Raw genomic sequence first — 22091 nt, 5'->3', positions numbered from 1 at the left:
ATTTTATTAATGAGGGTATGTACATGAAAAATCAAGCAAGCAAATACAAAAACAAAAACAAAAATTAAAAAAGAAACAAAAAAAACCCAAAGCAACTTGATGTAGGGATGTGGGATTTATTTATTTATTTTTCTTGCTGGCTGTTTCATGCATCTCCCCTCATCAACAAAATCAGAGTGTATGGTAAATGCGTTAATAACTATACCACAGACTATAGCCAGTATACAGGGGTTAAAACAAGGATTTTTAAAGTATTGACATTGAAAAGGTAACAGAGAAAATTAAAAGTAAATGAACAGAATCTAAATAACACTGGTTACTTTACTGGAAAGAAACTTATTAGGTAAAATTATGCCTAAATTTAATGCTTGGCAGTACCCCTTTAGGTTAAATCTTTTAGTTAACTTGATCAGCCACTGAGTGGAAATGCAAAATGACAAACACATTAAGCCATATAAACAATGTTCAAAGGAAATGCTGTGATGAGAAAAACATGAATTATGAAAATATCTTGTAATATGAAATATTCTTTAAAGGCCATTCCTGTGTATGAACTGAAGTCATCTGATAGAATGATAGTAGAAAAGTATCTGAAGTGTGAAAAGCTTCTCTGGTGGAAATGTCAAAAGAAATCAGAGTCAACCTGTTGTAGTAGAATTTTGAGACTGTCCAAATTAAGCATAAATTAGATTTGAATGTTCACACATATCTGTGTTTATGCTCATGGTTTTTCCAGCTTCGTTTATTGACTTCTTTCTATCTTTAGTTCAAGTGTCCCCTCTGCTGTTTAAGCTTGGCCTAGTTTCCCTGAAGACTCTCTGAAGACCCTATTTATAAAACAGTCTGCCTGTTTAATAGCAGTGCTGTAGATTACAAGCATGAGTATGTTGGCTCCCCACTGAGAACCCTCAGACTACTTGACATACCCTCACCTCTCTGAGAGTTTCCACTAGTTTACTATGTTCAGAGTCTAGAGATGCTTAGAAAAGGGAGGGATTAGAGCCTGACTGAATAGGAGTCATCTCTCATGAGTTCAGGGCCCATGAGGTAGCCTAGAAAGAGGTATCTTTGAAGCAAAGATCCTCAGTAATGCACAGTGCCTGGGTTAAGATAATCATGACTAACATCTATTTAGTACTTACTACGCATCAGGCACGGCTTGTCCGACTTAATGGTGTAACCAGGAAATTTGTCAGCTGTACCTGTAATGTCAACTACTTGATAAAACTTTTCTAAACTGGTTGGTAAACAGCTGCTGACAAGAGTCCCTTAAAGGTACCCCAACCCTCTGAACTTCTCTAGCTCTCCTACTGTTTCCCTGGGGCCCTTAGACCTCTCCATAATCCATCTACTAAAGAGTTAACACCTGGTCCTGCAGGGACCCTCTAGAATCCTGCTCTGGCTTCCCAGCACCCCAGCAATGATTCTGGGGCATTCTGACTGACTGTATTCATTAACAATGCATTAAGCACTTGTGCTCTGGAGCCAATTACCTGGGTTCGAGTCCTAGCTCTACCACTTACAAGATGTGTGGGCTAATTAGTCTTTCTTTGACTCAGTTTTACTCATCTCTAAAATGGAGATGACAATGTATCTATCTCAAGTGGTTGTTCTGAGACGAAACGCAGAGCATTTAGAAGAGAGCTGACACATAGTAGGTAAAATAAAAGTATTTGTTATTTTTATTATCTGTACTAATGGTTAAATATCTTGACCATCTGCACTAGCCACCACTGCTGGGGAAAAATAGGTGGTCTCTGCTGTTATCATTGTGCCCAGGGCCTCTAGCACTGCTGAATATTTTGAACAACATTCCAGTCTTTTTGAGATCTGGCTATATGGGAATTGAATATCTTTCTTTTCTTCTTTACTTCCTACTTTATACTTTAAATTGATTGCCAACATTTAAAAAAATCATAAAATTTCATATGAAAATCCAGATTTCTGGCATTCCTTGGAAATTTGGAAAACTGTCATCACTAGGGCCATATTTTGTTATGGCAACTATTGGCTAGATCCACACGTTGGCTCCTTCCTTGGATGGATGTCAGCTTTGGTGTTCAACGTACAGCCCACTGCGTCTCTGTTACCAGCTCAGCATTGAGTTTGCTGCCTCTGAATTAGGGTAGCCTAACTATCTCTTTCTTTGTAACATGGGAGCCTTCAACTTCAATAACAACACTTTATTGCCTATACTAGATTGTAAGATTCTTTATGAAAGGGACCATGTTTTGTTTATTTTTATGTCTTTGATTTTGCCTTATCCATAGTCCTCATTGTTTGGACTGATGAAGTTTAAGCTGATAGTGACTTAAGATGGTTTTAACCCTTATTCAGGAAAGAGTTATTAAAACACAATAAAATTGTAGAAGAATATGTAAATAAGGGAGTTGAGTGAACAAATTTTTAGAAGTCATACAGATAATCTTATAAAATAGAAGTGGAATTTCATGTAGTTCAGCTGTCTGCTATGGTAATTTGGGAAGCTCCCCAGATAATTCCCATTCTTCCTTGGCAGTCATATGACCTTGAACAAATCATTTAACCCTGGTGAACCTGTTTCTGCCTTGGCAAAACTTAGGTGATAATAAATGTTCCCTAAAAGTTGTGAGTAGTAAATAATATATAACATTTTTTGGTTATAAAAATACTTGTAAAATGTTAATATGCTTTTGGGAATTGTACTTATAGCAGTGTTTACAGATGAAAATGCCAAGGCTCCCGAGGACTTGCTACTTAGTGGAAAAGTCAGAATTAGGACTCAAATCACATGAATCTTGACTAGTAGATTTTTTTTTTTACTGAAACATCATTCACATTGTAACTAAATGTAGTTAAGAGATTAAAGAGAATACAAATACTTATTGGAGGTGAGGTAAATCAGAGATCCACTAAATTTGTTTGAGCTATTATAGAAATGATCATTTTAGTATATAAAGGAAAATCAAAGGACTGAACTAAATGTATTCTTCATTTGAAAAAAAATTGAGCATCTATTTTGGAGTCAGAGGCACATACTGTGACTTAGTTCTAGGGTTTTTATTGGTGAAATTCTCATTTTAGGAACTCGATAAATTGTCCTTGTTTTTCTTAATAAACTTCCCCTTTTGGTCTGGTTTATATAAAGGCAGGTGAAAATTACTAAAATAAACATTCTCTGTGTTTGAGTCTCTGAAATTTAGGAAGCAGAATGGCATTTTGGAAACCAGAGGACCTGTTTGCATCAATACTCTCTACTTTCCATTCACCTTCGTGACCTTGGGCAAGTTACTCAGGGTCTCACTTTTCTCATTTGTAAGATGGAGATTCTAACATCTTGAGGGTTATGCTGAAGAAATGTGCCTGACAGAGTGCTCAATTGTAGCACATTGTTATTTGGTTGCAGTTAGACTTTGAAGCTGGAAGAAATCTTAAAATTTGTTTCATTTGATTCCATCAATCTGTGTATGAGAGGATCCCTAATGAATCAAACTAACACAAATATTAGTCTGCTCAGTTTCCTTTGAAATTCGTGTAACTGGCCTAATACGTCATTTTCTAAAGAAGACTTCTTAAAAATAACTAGAGACATAAATATGCAAAAGCATTTACCCAAATTACAACTATATAATGTATATTTCTGGCAATGCAATCTTAGAAATTGTGAATATATACAATAAGGCTAGTATGTCACTGTCAGAATCCTATCCAAAGTGCATAGGGAAAAATTACACAAATATTTGAATAAAATTATAAACTACTAGAAAAAAATAAATGACTATAACAATAAATATCACATGATCCAAATATAAGATTATCTGTAGTGAAAGACCACAATTTTCTAAAAAGTGAAATTTGAAATCACACAAGATGTTAAAAAAAGAAAAAAACAGTATGGCCAACTTAAAAATTGCTTCAAAATTTAAAAGGCTAGATCTCATGTTAAGTGTTCCTACCATAATAAAATTAAAAAATTTTAAAGTATAATGTTGGTATTTAGTATACATTAAGTGCTTAATAAATATTAGTTCCTTGAAAAAAAATCACACAAAGACTTTATCCTATGAAATATATCTTTTTCAAAAACATGGTAACAATAAGAACAATGTATCATAACTACACATAGACACAAAACAGTTAAATTCATGTTTCTTCTTTTAGTCTTCAGAGATTGAATTGATTTAATTGACAAATGGTACAGCTGTTCCCCAGCAACCACTCTGGACATGTATTTATAACTTGTCTCCAGGGATGGAAACTTCAGAAATAGCTCTTCAAAAAGAAAATAGCTCGAAACATTTTAGAATATAGTTTTTGACCCTGACCCTCTGACCTCAAACCACAATGAGGAGTTTGTAAAAAAAAAAATTAAAAATACCAGTGTCAGCATAATTCCATCCAGGTTCATCCAAGTTGTTACAAATGGCAAAACTTCATTTTTTATGTCTGAATAATATTCCATTATATATATATATATATATGCCATATTATCCTTAGTGAAATAAGTCAGACAGAGAAAGACAAGTACTGTATATTTTCACTTATATGTGGAATTTAAAAAAATGAAAAAATATAACAAAAACAGACCTACAGATACAGAGAACAAACTACCAAATGTGAGAGGTGTGGGGAGGGATGGGCAAAATAAGAGTAGATGATTAAGAGGTACAAACTACTAGGCAGATAATAAATAAGTTACAAAGATGTAATGTGCAGCACAAGGAATATAGTCAATATTTTATAATAACTTTGTATGGAGTATACTCTATAAAAATATTTAAGATTGTACACCTGAAACTAATATAATATTTTAAGTCAATTACACTTCATTAAAAAAATCAGAAAAGTTGACTTGGTAGAAGTAATGACACCTACACAAAACTTAGAATAGAATCTGTAGTCAGTACATTATGATGTGTATAAAGTATCAAGCCATTTGAGTAGAAAATAATTGATTCTTTTAAAAATTATTTCAGTGAATTAAAAATAAAAGTGGATAAATGAAAAAAATCAATGTCAGCTTTTTATTTTAAAGAATTCTTATTTATTTCAGTTGTGACTCAGGACTGCAGGGATGATTCTGTCCACTGATCGGGCAGAGACACCAGAGCCCTCCATCCCCAGCCCCTGCCTCACTGTCCAGCTCCCCACGGGGGAATTGCCCTTGACACCTCTGTCAAGGGATCCTGTCAAAGATTATAACTAGAGTGTTGAAGTTAGGTTATTTTGTTTTAATATGTTTTTCTTTAGGTTTTCCCAAGCTATAAAACAGTTTGAACATGACATTGTTTCACACACATAAAATACAGTCACAAAATAGAATTTTATGAAAGCATGTGCTTTTTTGAAGTAAATATTGATGCAATTAGGATGAGGGTAAGAAGAGGAGAATCTAATTCCTTAGGTATAATACTTATATCTCTGGTCAAAAACATCAGAGATCCTAAAAAAAGAGAGAGAAAAATTATAAAAGAGGGATTTTTGAAGCTAAAATGGGTTTGGTAAAATTACTTAAGAATAAATAATGCAAAATATCCCAGAGTAAAAGATATAGAAAATCTTGACTAGTTGGGCAAGATTTTAATTTATTTGGTGATATTTTTTGTACCACATATAAAAGGAGATATACAGAAAATCCATCCTGTCAGCAGAATGTTGAGCCTCTTAATTTTGAATTATTCAAGTGGATGTGGAAGCAAATTTACCTTGTTTTTAAAATCTCCTAGAGTTATTTTTATACCATCATTCTTTCTTGACCTCCAAATTTCATTGTATGCATGATCTGTTATTTGACTTTTTGTTTATTAATTATTACAGGACATCAGAGATGAAGGTAATGAGACTAAAGCCAGCAGGATGAGTAACTTAAGAAAGACAAGAAAGGAAGTCACTAAACTACATATGTTTTCAACTGAAATAGGAGAAGTGGATATAGCCAACTCAAAAGGTATCTTGCTACTATGATCCCCCAATAATATGTAGTCAAAGACAATCTCTATTTGGTCTCTTCTTCATAAAACATTTTTATTCTCTTCTATGGGAGAAGCAAAGAAAGAAAGAAAATTTATTCCTACATAGGCAACATAAAAAATGGAAAATATAGGCTTGCAGTATAAATATATAAAAATAATAAAAATATTTAGAATTTAAAGGGAGTAGAACTAGGAAAATAGTAGTGTGAACAAAAGAGAGTACAGAACAGAAGGAACATATGAGTAAGAAGAGAAGCATATTTCTGCTCTGAGAATGAGTACAAAGATCATTACTGAGAGAGGCCACAATAAAGATGTGGATCAAGTTTTCATAACACATGTTGGAATTCCAACTAGACTCCAGTGGATTTGAAACAGTGCTGAAACTAGGAGTTGATTTGGACAACAGTCTCAATTCTAGGAGGAGTGATGTTCCAAGGCAGGGGCAGTACAAATGGCCAGTGCATGGCAACAATAAAATGCAGTTAGACTTTTGTAAACTTTATTATTGTTTTAAAATTCTCTTCAGAAAATGCAACCCCATATGGCTGAAAACCAGGGTGAACTACTCCCACTTCCCTTTATTTGGTATGTCACTGCCTAGGAATAAATTATTTTCTCAAGTATTCCTCTTTACATCATATTGAAAGACAGTTGAAAACAGTGCCAATATTTTTAAACATTTTTCTTTCTTTTTTTAAATTGATGTATAGTTGATTTATAGTATTGTGTTAGTTTCAAGTGTAGAGCAAAGTGATTCAGTTATATACATTTTTTTTCAGATTAATTTCCATTATAGGTTATTACAAGATATTGAATATTGTTCCCTGTGTTATACAGTAAATCCTTGTTGTTTATGTATTTTATATATAGTGATGTGTATCTGTCAATCTCATACTCCTAATTTTTTCCCTCCCCACTCTCCCTTTCCCCTTTGGTAACCATATGTTTGTTTCTATGAAAACCGTTAAATCTACTACAGAAACCATAAGTCCGTTTCTGTTTTGTATATAGATTTGTCTTTTTTAGATTCCACATATAAGTGATTATCATATATTTCTCTTTCTCTGTCTGACTTACTTCACCCAGTATGATAATCTCTAGGTCCATCCATGTTGCTGCAAATAGCAATATTTCATTTTTGGGGCTGAGTAATATTCCATTGTGTATATGTATGTATATATATATATGTGTGTGTGTGTATATATATACACCTCACACCTTCTTAAACCAATCATCAGTTTATGGACACTTGGGTTGTTCCCATATCTTGGTTATTGTAAATAGTGCTGCTGTGAACATTGGGGTACATGTATCTTTTTGAATTAGAGTTTTCATCTCTTCTGGATATATGCCCAGGAGTGGGATTACTGGAACATATGGTAGCTCTATTTTTAGTTTTTTAAGGAACCTCCACACTGCTTTTCATAGTGGCTACACCCATTTACATTTCCACCAATGGTGTAGGAGGGTTCCCTTTTTAAATCTAGCATTTATTTGTAGACTTTATGGTGATAGCCATTCTGACTGGTGTGAGGTGATACCTCACTGTGGTTTTGATTTGCACTACTCTAATAATTAGTGATATTGAACATCCTTTCATGTGCCTGTTGGCCATCTGTATGTCTTCTTTGGAGAAATGTCTATTTCATTTTGGTAAAATGGCCACACTACCCAAAGCAATCTGCAGATTTAATGTGATCTCTATCGAATTACCTATGACGTTTTTCACAAAACTAGAACAAATAACTCTAATATCTATATGGAACCACGAAAGACCCAGAATTGCCAAAGCAATACTGAGGAAAAAGAACAAAGCTGGAGGTATAACTGTCCCAGATTTCAGACAATACTACAAACCTACAGTAATCAAAACAGCATGGTATTGGCACAAAAGCATCATATAGATCAATGGAACAGAATAGAGGCCCAGAAATAAATCCACATACCTAAGGTCAATTAATATTTGACAAAGAAGGCAAGAAGATACAATAGAGAAGAAACAGTCTCTTCAGCAAGTGGTGTTGGGAAAGTTGGACAGCTGCATGGAAATCAATGAAATTAAAACATTCTCTCACACCATATACAAATATAAACTCAAAATGGTTTAAAGACCAAAATATGACATGACGCCATGAAACTCCTAGAAGACATGAATTGTAGCAATATTTTCTTATATCAGTCAATATTTTCTTTAGGCCAAGGCAAAAGAAATAAAAGCAAAAATAAACAAATTGGTACCTAATCAAATTTAAAAGCTTTTGTACAGCAAAGGAAACCATCAACAAAACGAAAAGACAACATATGGAATGAGAGAAAATATTTGCAAACAATGAGACCAAGAAGACGTTAATATAAAAAATACACAAACAGTTCATAAAACCCCATATCAAGAAAACAAACAACCTAATCAAAAATGGGCAGAAGACCTTAACATTTTTCTTTATTTCTACAGAAAGGATTAGAAACCAAATGGTGTGCCACAAATTGGGAGATACCAACAAACCAGTCATGGGACCTGACTCTGCTGAATCTCATTTGCCAGAAGATGACAAGGACTCCAAAGATCAGACAATAGTGATAAAGCCATTGGCCCTCAAAATATCAGCTAGTGCTCCTGGTGGTGAATTTCACCCAAACTCCAGCTATACTGGTAAGGACTCTGGGACAAACTGGCATATGGGTCTAGTTGGTAATCCCAGATTTGTTTTTGAATTAGTGACATTGTGTTGTTGGTTGAAGATGCTAGCCTGAAAGTCAGAACACTTAAAATAATTTATACACCTATCATTTATAAAATGCTTTACAGTTTTCTTTCCCCACTAGGCTGCTCATCTGGAAAATGGGAGGGTTGCAATATATGATCTCTCAAGACTTTTCTAAAAGTAAAATTGTTATTATTATTATTTTAGATTTTATTCCCCCATAGGTCATTACAGAGTGTTGACTATTCACTGTGTCATACAGAAGATTCTTATTAGTTATCTATTTTATATATATAGTGTGTATATGTTAATCCTAATTTATCTCTCCCCCCTTTCCCCCTTGGTAAATGTAAGTTTGTTTTCTACACCTGTAACTCAATTTTGTTAGTAGGTTCATTTGTACCTTTTTTTTTTTAAGATTCCACATATAAGATGATATTTGTCTTTCTCTGCCCTTCATACTTCCCTCAGTATGACAATCTCTAGGTCCATCCACATTGCTACAAATGGCATTATTTTGTTCTTTTAAATGGCTGAGTAACATTCCATTGCACATATGTACCACATCTTCTTTAACCATTCCTCTCTTGATGGACATTTAGGTTGCTTCCTTGTCCTGGCTATTGTAAATAGTGCAGCAGTGAACACTGGGGTGCATGTATCCTTTTGAATTATGGTCTTCTCTGGATATATGCTCAGTAGTGGGATTACTGGATCATATGGTAGCTCTATTTTTATTTTATTTTATTTTTTATATCTTTATTGGAGTATAGTTGCTTTACAATGTTGTGTTAGTTTCTGTTGTACAACAAAGTGAATCAGCTACAAGTATACATATATCCCCATATCCCATCCATCTTGAGCCTCCCTCCCACTCTCCCTATCCCAGCCCTCTAGGTCATCACAAAGCATCGAGCTGATCTCCCTGGGCTATGCAACAGTTTCCCACTAGCCATCGATTTTACATTTGGTAGTGTATATATGTCAGTGCTACTCTCTCACTTCATTCCAGCTTCCCCCTTCCCACCCCCATGTTCTCAAGTCCATTCTTTACGTCTGTGTCTTTATATCTGCCCTGCCATTGGGTACACCAGTACCATTTTTTAATATTCCATATATGTGCATTAGCATATGGTATTTGTTTTTCTCTTTCTGACTTACTTCACTCTGTATGACAGACTAGGTCCATCCACCTCATTAGAAATAACTCAATTTATTTCCTTTTTATGGCTGAGTAGTATTCCATTGTATATGTGTGCAACATTTTCTTTATCCATTCATCTGTCGATGGACATTTAGGTTGCTTCCATGTCCTGGCAATTGTAAACAGTGCTGCAATGAACATTCTGGTACATGTCTCTTTTTGAATTATGGTTTTCTTAGGGTATATGCCCAGTAGTGGGATTGCTGGGTCGTATGGTGGTTTTAATTTTAGTATTTAAAGGGATCTCCATGCTGTTCTCCATAGTGGCTGTATCAATTTACATTCCCAACAACAAAGGGTTCCCTTTTCTCCACACCCTCTCCAGCATTTATTGTTTGTAGACTTTTTTGACGATAGTCATTTTAACTGGTGTGAGGTGATACCTCATTGTAGTTTTGAGTTGTATTTCTCTAATAATTAGTGATGTTAAACATCTTTTCATGTGCCTCTTGCCCATCTGTATTTCTTCTTTGGAGAAATGTTTATTTAGATCGTCCACTCATTTTTGATTAGATTATTTGTTTTTTTGATATTGAGCTGCATGAGCTGTTTGTATATTTTGGAGATTAATCACTTGTTGGTTGCTTCATTTGCAAATATTTTCTCCTAATCTGGGGTTTGTTTTTTCATTTTGCTTATGGTTTCCGTTGCTATTCAAAAACTTTTAAGTTTAATTAGGTCCTATTTGTTTATTTCTGTTTTTATTTTCATCACTCTCAGAGGTGGATCAAAAAGGATCTTGCTGCAATTTATGTCAGAGAGTGTTCTGCCTATGTTTTCCTCTAAGAGTTTTTCAACATAGTTTTGGAAGTCTTAGCCATGGCAATCAGAGAAGAAAAAGAAGTAAAAGGAATCCAAATTGGAAATGAAGAAGTAAAATTGTCACTGTTTGCAGTTGACGTGATACTATATATAGAAAATCCTAAAGATGCTACCAAAAAACTACTACCACTCATCAATGAATTCAGTAAAGTTGCAGGATACAAAATTAATATGCCCAAATCTCTTTCATTCCTATCCACTAACAATGAAAGATCAGGAGAAATTAAGGAAATAATCCCATTTACATCAAAAAGAATAAAATACTTAGGAGTAAACCTACCTAAGGAGGCAAAAGATCTGTACTCAGAAAACTATGATACTGATGAAAGAAGTTGAAGATGACACAAACAGATGGAGAGATATACCATGTTCTTGGATTAGAAGAACAAACATTGTCAAAATGACTATAATACCCAAAGTAATCTATATATTCAAAGCAATCCCTGTCAAATTACCAGTAGTATTTTTCACAGAATTAGATGAAAAATTTTACGATTGTATAGAGATACAAAAGACCCTGAAAAGCCAAGGCTATCATGAGAAAGAAAAACGGAGCTGGAAGAATCAGGCTCCCTGACTTCAGACTACACTACAAAGCTACAGTAATCAAACAGTATGATACTGGCACAAAAACAGAAATATAGATCAATGCAAGAGGATAGAAACCCCAGAGATAAAACCATGCACCTATGGTCACCTAATCTATGACAAAGGAGGCAAGAATATACAATGGAGAAAAGACAGTCTCTTCAATAAGTGTTGCTGGGAAAACTGGATAGCTACATGGAAAAGACTGAAATTAGCACATTCTCCAACACCATACACAAAAATAAATTCAAAATGAATTAAAGACCTAAATGTAAGACCAGATACTAAAAATTATGTTATTCTAAATTTATGGGTTATCAATAGTGATATAGCTATTTTGGCCTATGAGTGTATTGGTCAAAAATCTGTGGGATCCAAGTGATAGAAATTAATTTTAAAATTATTTATTCCACATAGGAATCCATGATGAAAAGATTGAACAAACAAGGTTTGGAAAGGTAGAAATATAGCAGGGTGTAAGGTTAAAGATACACTGTCTACCGGGCTACTCTCACTTCTGAAACCAATTTCAAGACTGGGAGTTCCCTAAGACTAACCTTAGTTTTGATAATTAGCTATAAGAACTCACCGAAGGCTATTATCCTCAAGGTTATGGTTTATTACAATGAAAAAATACAGATTAAATTCAATTAAGGAAAGGTTTCATGATGAAGAGTCCAAAGAAGTTCTAAGCATGGAACTCCCACTTGTCCTCTGCCACTGAAGTCATGGACAAACACTATTTTCTTGGCAAAGGTGTGTGCCAATGTAAATGGAGTATTGCCAACCAGAGAAGCTCACCTTAGTCTTGGTGTGCAGGTCTTTATTGGAGCTCCACAGTCAACTGGCCACACGGCTGACCTCAGTCTCCAGCTCCACTGGGGTCAAGCTGATGCCACATGACTCAGTAATAAATGACATTGCTGGACTTTCTAGTGTGACCAGAGACACAAGGAAAACAAAGGCACTCTTGTCAGGCAGGACATTCTAAGGGCTTAGAGATTACCAGTCAGGGCCAAGGGTAAAGGCCAGAGCTCTCTTTGGGCAAGGTGAAATTCTTTACCACACACAGGGCTTAAGAAGGACACAGAGGCTGAAAGTGAACACTGTCAGGCTCCTTATATATTAATTTTCTGTTGCCACCATAACAAATTTAGCATTTTAAAAGAACACAATTCATTATCTCACAGTTCTGTACATCGGAAGTCTAGGTTTGCACAGCTGTTTTCTCTGCTCAAGTATGTCAAGGCCAAAATCAAGGTGCTGGCCGTCTTAGTTCTTAGCTAGAGATTCTAGGAAATGATACACTTCCAAGATCATTCACACTGTTGGGAGAATCCATGTCCTTGCAGTCATAGGACTGAGGTTCCTGTTTCCTTGCTGGCTGCCAGCTGGGGTGGCCCTTAGCTCCTGGAAGCCTTTGGTTCTATATCTCTGAGCCAGTAGTGCCTCAGATGTTTCTCATGTTTGGAATTTCTATGAATTCCTCGTCTTCCACACCTCTTTTCTGCCTACAGCTGGAGAAAGTTCTCTGCTTTTAAGGGCTCATGTGAATAATACAAGACCATGTCCCTGTTTTAAGGTCCATAACCTTAACTACATCTGCAAAGTCCTGTTTGCCCCGCAGCTTAACATATTCTACATGTTCCAGGGTTTAGGGTGTCAACATCCTCGGGGGCAATTCATACCATCTCTCATGTCTGCATTTCTCCGTGGCTTCATGAATGTCTCTTTCTGTGTTTGGCTTCACGAATTTCTCCATGAAGTGAAGAACATGAGCACCAGCAGCCTCTAAGCATCAGGGACTATCAATAGAAATGCCACAGGGGCCAGGCAGATAATGCCAATGAGTGAGGTGTGCTGGTGAGAAAGTAGTGAGTGCTACTCACTCAGAGACCACATGGCTTGCAAAGCTGTGAATATTTACTGTCCGGTCATTTACAGAAAACATTTGCCAACCCATGAATTAGAGGATGCATACATACCCCATTTGAAGTCCACCTCAGAGTTCCAGCCAATGCTTGCTGCAGAGAAATGTTCACGCAGTGTTGCCAAATCTTTCTCTTTTTTCAAGAGAAGGTTGAACTCAAGATTTTTATATGAAATTTTCTGATATTTAAGTGTCAACTAATTTTAAAAATTTCCAAACACTGGGAAGGCTAATGAGAAAATATCTGCTGATTATGCTGGCTCTTTCACAGTTTGTGACCTTTGTTTTATATAGTTTCAGGCATAAAGGAGAAATGGAATTTACCATTATTTAGTCTCAAGTCAAAATATCTGAGAAAAGAACTGTGTCATGAGCTCTCTTCTCACCAATCAAATATGACTAGGGGTGTGGGTATAACCATTGATTGATTCAACTTTATTAATTCACAGTGTTCTTCTTTGGCCCAGGGCTAGATTTTTTACAGGCCCCAAGTACCAGAAAGTATCCAACTCCAAACAAACAACCAATAAATAATTTCAAAATGAATATAAAAATAAATCTCCAAGATAAGTGTAAGGAATTTCAATGTGGTATTTTCTTCTCTGTATTAACTACTTTGAATTTATTAAAAATGTATTTTTTCAAAGAATAGCTCCCCCTACCCTCACTTTTTATTGTTTTTGTTTTTGTCCCAGCTTTTATACCAAGTTATTCTGCCACCCGTGTTTTCCAATACTGCTGGGCTAATGTGATGTGGCCAAAGGTGGGGTCACATCTGCATTAACAGTGTGGCTCTCAGGGTAGCCAGGTCGATGAAGGAAAGGAACATGGCAGCCGTCCCTAAGCTGAATGTATTACAGAGTGTACTCTCAAATGTACTTTTCCTCTTTTGAAATGAGTTTTCTGAAAGCCCAAACACCTATTTAATTTGCCTTTTATAAGTGACTATGGCTTGTTCTCTATAACTGAAACATGTCCTCATTGTCATGGAACATGGACATTTCTCCAAGGCTTTCTAGCTGCTATAGAGCTTTGAGGTTTGCTTGGTTTTTCATGTTTTCTTATTTTTCCCCTTAAAAACTCACAGCCATAAAACTTCCTCTATAAAAGCACATTGATTTAATTTATTAACTCTCTGAGGAGATGGGAAAGGAGAGCACCTCTCAGGAGCCACAGTATAAGAAAAACAAATGAGCCCCTGAACTGGCAAATATCTGTCTGTTCTTCTGTCATACACATGTATTCTCTATCATACACATCTGGGAAGGGCTGACCAAAAGGTTTAATTGTAACTAAGAAGTACAATTTATTTGAAGAAAAGAAAGTCAGACAATTCAGATTAGTTGATGCCATGAAAATGAAATTTGATTGAATAGGGCTCTCATATTTGGTGAAAGAATTAAACTTTTAAATGAAAATTTGATACTTAGGATACATATCAAAATGTGATGCTGATCTTTACTTTTTAATTAGACAAGGTCAAATCACACAATGTATTAATTGCTTAACTAAATAATTAAATCACATTAATTATTAAATTATTAAAGGAATAGCCAGTGAGTGCCTATGATATGTCTGTACTGCTTGGAGGTACTGGGGATACAATAGCAAGTAAGTAAATACATAATAAGTAAGCTCTCCTGGAGCTAACATGCAAGTGGTGAAAGACAGTAAACAGGTATTACACAACAACATGGCAGGTGGTGATTAGGACCCTGAAGAAAATGGAAACTGGTCAGTATATTATTATGGGTTGAATTGTGTCTCCCCAGAATTCATATGTTGAAGTTCTAACCCCTAGTACCTCACAATGTGACTGTATTTGAAGACAGAGTTTTAGAAGGGGTAATTAATGTTGAATGAGTTCTGTAGAATGGGCCCTAATCCAATATGACTGGTGTCCCTATAAGAAGAGATTAGGAAACACACACACAGAGGAAGACCATGTGAAGAAGATGGCCATCTACAAGCCAAGGAGAGAGGTCTTCAGAAGAAAACAACCAATCCTGCTGACACCTTGGTCTTGGACTTCTACTCTCCAGAACTGTAAGGAAATAAATTTCTGTTTAAGCCTCCTGGTCTATGGTATTTGTATGGCAGCCCTAGCAAACTAATATATACACTCACTGTCCAGCCATAGTGCAACTTGGTGATATTAGAGAGAATCAGTGGTTGGACCTGTCCACATTGTGATCAAATCTCACAGAATTAATATTTCAGATGATTATGGGGTTTTTCCCCAGCACTTTCACCATGATAAATTATCCCACCTTTGCATTTGGTGGCATGTTTATTGTCTATAGTTTCCTCACTCAATAATATAAAGCTCTCTAAGGGTGCCCAGCCCTTTTCTGGTTGCCCCTATAATATATGTGCAGTATAAATAGTATGTGGTAACAAAAAATATCTATATTGAGTGGATAAACCTTTTTCTTATTTTAAAATAACACACATTTATTGTAGTAACTGTAGAAGATACAGATAAGGCAAAGAACTAATGATTACCTGTGATTGTATTATTGGTGAACCAGTAAAATGACTATTCCTTTAATAGGAGATGTCTTCTGATTTTTTTATGTTATTAATATATTTATGGTTTACATGTAATTGTTTATTACATTTAGAATACTGATTATATGAAATTTTCCATATTTTAAAATGCCTATAAATTTTATTTTCTTTAAGGAGAATTATTCATCTTGGACAGAACACCCAATACTTAAGAATAAGTTTGGGAACACAGCAACTGCTAATTTGGCATAAAACACCGTAACTGCTACAGCTTAATTGTTTCTGTTAAATGGAAGGTCGTTATAAAGCCTATGGAGCATCAGAGCAGCCAAATTTATCAGTGACGGGACAGCATCCCTAATATATTTGCATAGGTAGAACCAGTCATTGCATAGGTAGAACCAATCAAATGACTACACGTGCTTCATGTACTTAAAATCTACTTAATATGTGTTTTTAAACTGTCAATCTTTATGTTTTGAAAGCATAATTATATCTCAAAAAACGATACTCAAGCATCACTTTAAAATTACATCTGTTCAACATCAGTGATGCGACAGATTGATGGGTATTCAGATTCAGACATGATCATGGTACCATTTACCAGGGTTAGAGTAATTGTGCTCACTTGATGCATTTAAGAAACATTGATATGGTGCTTACTATCTGCCAAGAACTGTTAAATAACTTGTTTAATCATCATAACAAGCCTATGAAATATGTAATATTGTGTCAGTGAGAAAGCTGAGGCACATAAGAAAGCTAAGATAAGGAAAGTTGCCAGGGCAAAGGCACGATTTGTAGGGAGGCAGATGAGCTTCAGTGTTTGTGCTGAATGACTACAATCTGCTGCGTCTCCTAAAAGTCAGACAGTAGCCAAGATCTGTGATGCGCACTGTGTGCCTGATCCTCCCATACACTTTAGATACATTCAGTCACTTTATGGTATTGAGCCACCCACCGAGAATCAAAAGGTCTGGGTTCCAGTTTCAATTTTGGTGATGGACTGAGAGTGTGATTCAGGGAACCTGGTTGTACTTCTCTGGGACTTAAGCTACTGAGTTGGTTGAATTAGATGTTATCTCCAGTCTTTTCTAACTCTAGAGTTTTCGAATTTGTAGACTATCTTAAAAGTCTTGAAAAAACCTTTTTTTTTAAGTTTTCTATTTTTTTTAAAATGGAGTACTCAGTCTAGATTTTTTATCTCCTACACTCTCATTCTTGAAAAACACTTTTATATGCTCATTTATACAAATTTTAAATTTGACAGAGATGTAGATGTCTTAGATTCAGATGCCATTATAAAGATATAAAGCTCTTTTGGCAAAGAAAATGAAACAAAAAAGCAAACGCACAGAAAATAAAAACAAACAAATAATTTTACCTTTAATCATACAGGAACTTTTTATTTGGGTAAAACCAGTTAGTTCAAGAAGCTCAAATTCTTTTCAATGATACTCATCTATATACAGCCTTATATGGTGCCAAAGCAGTGATGTAAATATATTCTAATTTCCATAAGCAAAGACATTTTCAGTAAGTGCTTACATATAATATTGCTATTTACTTAAGCAAATAGAGTTAACCTTCACCTCGTCCCAGGTGATAATCTCCTAGACTGTTTAGGAACAATGTTCTCAGGAATAAGCCAAAGACATGGAAACATATGATGCTTTTGTTAATGATCATAATGAATAATTTACTATTCTCTAGCCTCATCTTACCTCGCAGTTCATCATGATCTAATGATTTAGACCATGTTTTATTTTACAGATAACACCAGGAACAGCAGTCCAATTCCTACTGCACCTCAACTCTCCTCTAGAATGAAACACATTAAACAAGAAATGGCCAAAAATCAACTTCAGTTTGTGCGATTTGAAGCAACAGACCTGCATGGTGTGTCCAGGTCTAAGAGTATCCCTGCACACTTTTTCCAAGTGAGTTTTGCAAGTAGAGTTATGATTGAATATAATTTCATTCAATTCATTTGCAAGCACATGGTCCTTATTGCTCTTTCTTATTTTATTGTAATCTGTACAGAAATTCTAGTTGAAAACCAATCATTCATTTTGCTTCTTCCCTTGCCACTCCCCAGACACATTATTGTTCCCCTAAGAGCTGAATGTATACTTTCAGCTACCAAACAGCAATTCATTTACCCAATATAAATATAAAACTAATTAAGACTGGTAATTTTCATCCTTCTGCCTTGAATAATTTCACTCCCTTTTTTCTCTTATTGCAATTATGAAGATTATAATTTGTTTGATATGAGAAAATTACAACAGAAGACCCAGGAGTAAATACAAAGAGAAAAAAAAAAGATTAAATAGAATTTGCTAGATAAAAAGCATATCCCTTTTAGCTTCTAATTCTGATAAGAATATATCCTGGGCTTCCCTGGTGGCGCGGTGGTTGAGAGTCTGCCTGCTGATGCCGTGGAGCGGCTGGTCCCGTGAGCCATGGCCGCTGAGCCTGCACGTCCGGAGCCTGTGCTCCGCAACAGGAGAGGCCATAACAGTGAGAGGCCCGCGTACTGCAAAAAAAAATAAAAAATAAAAAAAAGACTATATCCTATTTTTGTTGGATGACAATAAATATTATTAAGTTCTCAAAAATAGTGATATCGAGAAATATATTTTTAGATATGTTTTGAGATTTTCTGAGTATTTTTCAGTTTATGTCATGTATTTACTTTAATAACTGTGTTACTGAAACATCATTTCTTAGGAAGGGACATCAGTATTATATACAAAAGTATAAAAATTAAGCATCCTCTAAGATTATTGTTTAAATATATCTTACTTATTACTTCAATATCAAATTGTAATTTTTCTCATTTGCTTTATATTGGGAAAAACTGGGCATCTTCAAAACACTTGTTAAAGAATTCCAAAAGATTCAAATCTGTTTCTTCAAAAATTCTTTAGATCTGCCTGCACACACACACACACACACACACACAAACACACACACACGAAGTTTATGTACATAGGTCCTTGAGTAGGTTGAAAATTAAGCAGGCACTGAATAAACGGTGCTTGACTTACTCAACTTTACTACTGGCAAAAGCAGATTTAGATCATCCAGGTCAAATGGCACTTGGAAATGTGCAGAGATGGTGGAAAGTGAAGGAGGAAGTGGCTCACCGGCACCTGCAGAAGAGTCGCTTCTGCGAGCATCAGCCCCTCCTTGTTAGCCACCCTGTTTGAGATTTGGAAATAATATAACAAAGAGTTTGGCTTGCAGAATGTGAGTAGGTTTTGTTACCCTCACGGTGTTCACTGACATCATAGGAACCAAACTTTACAGTCAGCTTTTTCTCCACCCATTAATGGAAACGTCAACACATGAAACCTTATTGATATTCCTACTACACAATTTCTACATTTTTATATGTCTGTTCAACATTATAACTTCATTATTTCCATGTTGTATGGCACATAGAAAAGTTAAATAAAAGCTAAATCCATTGCACCCAAGAGGTATTTGACTAGAAAGTGCCTTAGCAACCATCTACTCTAACACTTCTGTTTCACAGATATGGAGGCTGAGGCACATAACATATGAGGCACATAACATAGTTCTGTGACCTGCTTAACTTCACACAAGGAATTAATGACAGAGTTAGGACTGATGACTTGAAGGCTGCGACATTTTGGAAACTATAACATAGGTCCACATTCACGGGCAAGGTTTCTGGAACTCTGCACCTGTGAGGTAGTTTGTTCATTAGTGGGTTGTAAAGGTGAGTGAAGAGAGGAGTGCAGCTGTCAGCAGTCCCGGCTCTTCTGTCCTGTGTGTCCCGGGTGTGACAATCCTCAGCTCTCTGAGGAAGACTGAGGATTCTTTACTGTAGACTTTGGGGAGTCAGTTACCTGTGGGGATTACAATAGAATAAGCCCTATCTGAAGTATTAGCCACTATGCCACACGATAAAAAGTGCTTTAAAAAACATTTTTGGTTATGATCAGCTCAAATAATTCTGTTAGGTTTTACCTTTGTCATTTGCTATAGACATTTTCTTTATCATTATAGCTTTTCTTTATGAGTGCTGTTTTCATGAACATGAGCATGTAAAGTCTCCAAGGCTAAAGCTATTAAGCCTTGTTTATAAATTACCTTTGGGGGGTCTATTTTAAACTATTTAAAATTTGTCTGATACTAAGCTAGCTTTAACCAACAAATGTTAAATATTTTTTTTCGTTCTCCCACCCCCCAAGTGTTTGTTTGTTTTCAAGTTTCAAAACTTGATTGCTCTATCCTTTAATTCTTCAGGAAAAAGTGATCCATGGTGTTTACATGCCCCGAGGTTATCTTGAATTGATACCAAATCCTAAGGACAATGAAGTGGATCACATAAGAGCAACATGTTTTAATAGTGACATAGTCCTGATGCCAGAGCTATCGACCTTCAGAGTTTTGCCGTGGGCCGAGAGGACTGCAAGGGTGATCTGTGACACGTTCACTGTGACTGGCGAGCCTCTGATGACTTCCCCAAGGCACATCGCAAAGAGGCAGCTGAGCCGGCTGCAGGACTCTGGCTTCTCCCTGTTCTCTGCCTTCATCTATGATTTTTGCATTTTTGGTATACCTGAAATTATCAATTCAAAGACCATATCTCTCCCTGCTTCAGCATTGCTAAATGATCACGACCAGCCTTTCATCCAGGACCTCGTGGATGGGTTGTATCACACTGGGGCCAATGTTGAGAGCTTTTCCTCCTCTACCAGGCCTGGCCAGATGGAAATCTGCTTTCTGCCTGAATTTGGCATCAGTTCAGCTGATAACGCATTTACCTTTAGAACAGCTGTCAAAGAAGTGGCAAGGAAATATAATTACATCACCAGCTTTTTCATCGAGACTGGATTCTGCAATTCAGGAATTTTGTCTCATAGTCTCTGGGATGTCGATGGAGAGAAAAACATGTTCTGTAGCAGTTCTGGAATGGAGCAGCTCACGACCACTGGGAAAAAATGGTTGGCAGGTCTCTTGAAGCACTCCGCGGCTCTCAGCTGCTTGATGGCTCCTGCTGAGAGCTGCCGGAAGCGCTATTCCAAGGAGAGTAAAGACCTGAAGGAGAGTGTGCCGACAACCTGGGCATACAACGATAACAGCTGTGCTTTTAATATCAAGTGCCATGGTGAGAAAGGCACCAGAATAGAAAATAAACTGGGCTCAGCCACGGCAAACCCTTACCTGGTGCTGGCCGCCACTGTGGCTTCAGGCTTGGATGGACTTCAAAGAAACGATGGTGTTTTGGCTGCTCCAGAGGACAGCACAGACCTTCATCAGCCCAAACTTTCTGAGATCCCTTTGAAACTAGAAGATGCCCTCATGGCACTGGAGGAAGATCAATGTCTGAGACAGGCTCTAGGGGAAACTTTTATTCGATATTTTGTTGCCATGAAGAAATATGAGTTGGAAAGTGAAAAAACAGATGCTGAGAGAAATAAATTCTTAGAGTATTTTATTTAGTGTGAAACACTTAACTATTCCTTTAACGATGTGAGTTTGACTTAAGTAGTTGATCTGCCAGAAAGAAAAGATTGGATTTTTGCAACAACAACAAGACTACAAATGCTTTCTCTTTTTTTTGTCCCCATGGAGTATTTGACAGATGAAGTGGGGTTGCTGAGAGGATTCTGATTCAGAAACAAACAATAAAGTTGTGGTGCAGCTGTGACGTGAAAACCAGCAAACCTTGTCACTCAGTGGTCATTGCCTCCGCGTATGTTGACCTAGATAGGAATATTCAATTTTGTGGGAGCAACAAATATATTCACACAATTAAAAAGACTTAAGAATTAGAATGCAAAATTTAAATGACTAAAAAAAAACAAAGTAATTTCAATCATACACATAGGTTGTGACTGCCAGCAAAACAAAGATATCCGCTAATATAATCTCACTCATCAATGCATTCTGAGGGTCTATTTTGCAAGCATCATTGTGATGCTTCTAAATGAGTTAATTAAGTTTTACAAAAATATGTCATGATGACAAGTTAGCAGAAGTTTTCACATATGTCCCTTCTCTTTCTACCCTTCATCACCAGCTCCTAAAAGGCCAAGGAATTTCAAGGCTGTAATGTCCACAAGAAACAAATCCACAAGAAATAGATTTTGAGCTGGGAACAATGAGGTCAAATATTTAAAAATTTGAAAGTAGTGAAAATGTTTCTTTAAACAGTATCTCATATAGAAGCCGAATTCATAAAATACGGATGGAATGGGGATGGGCTGTGGTGGGTGGGCTCTGCCTCGTTTGTACCACTCTGAAACTGGAGATTTCAAAGATACCTCTGGTGCTTTTTGGAGCATGAAAACAACTGCCTTGATAACCAGGGCAATGTTTTCAGCTAAAATTGTCTTTAA

General features: G+C 36.1%; 1 protein-coding gene across 1 annotated transcript; it reads left to right on the top strand.

The window, feature by feature from the left end:
• The first annotated feature begins 1116 nt into the window (after nt 1–1116).
• LGSN (lengsin, lens protein with glutamine synthetase domain) lies at nt 1117–21192 on the top strand. The gene is made up of 6 exons (XM_060114553.1): nt 1117–1204; nt 2692–2747; nt 5797–5926; nt 8407–8604; nt 17485–17651; nt 19993–21192. The coding sequence occupies exons 1-6, from the start codon at nt 1117–1119 to the stop codon at nt 21190–21192; spliced, it is 1839 nt and encodes a 612-aa protein (XP_059970536.1).
• The last annotated feature ends 899 nt before the right edge of the window (nt 21193–22091 follow it).

The sequence above is a fragment of the Mesoplodon densirostris genome, chromosome 12 (genome assembly GCF_025265405.1).
Source record: "Mesoplodon densirostris isolate mMesDen1 chromosome 12, mMesDen1 primary haplotype, whole genome shotgun sequence".
Lineage (NCBI taxonomy): Eukaryota > Metazoa > Chordata > Mammalia > Artiodactyla > Ziphiidae > Mesoplodon > Mesoplodon densirostris.
The sequence above is the reverse complement of the archived record's forward strand: the minus strand, read 5'-3'. Positions and strand labels throughout refer to the sequence as shown.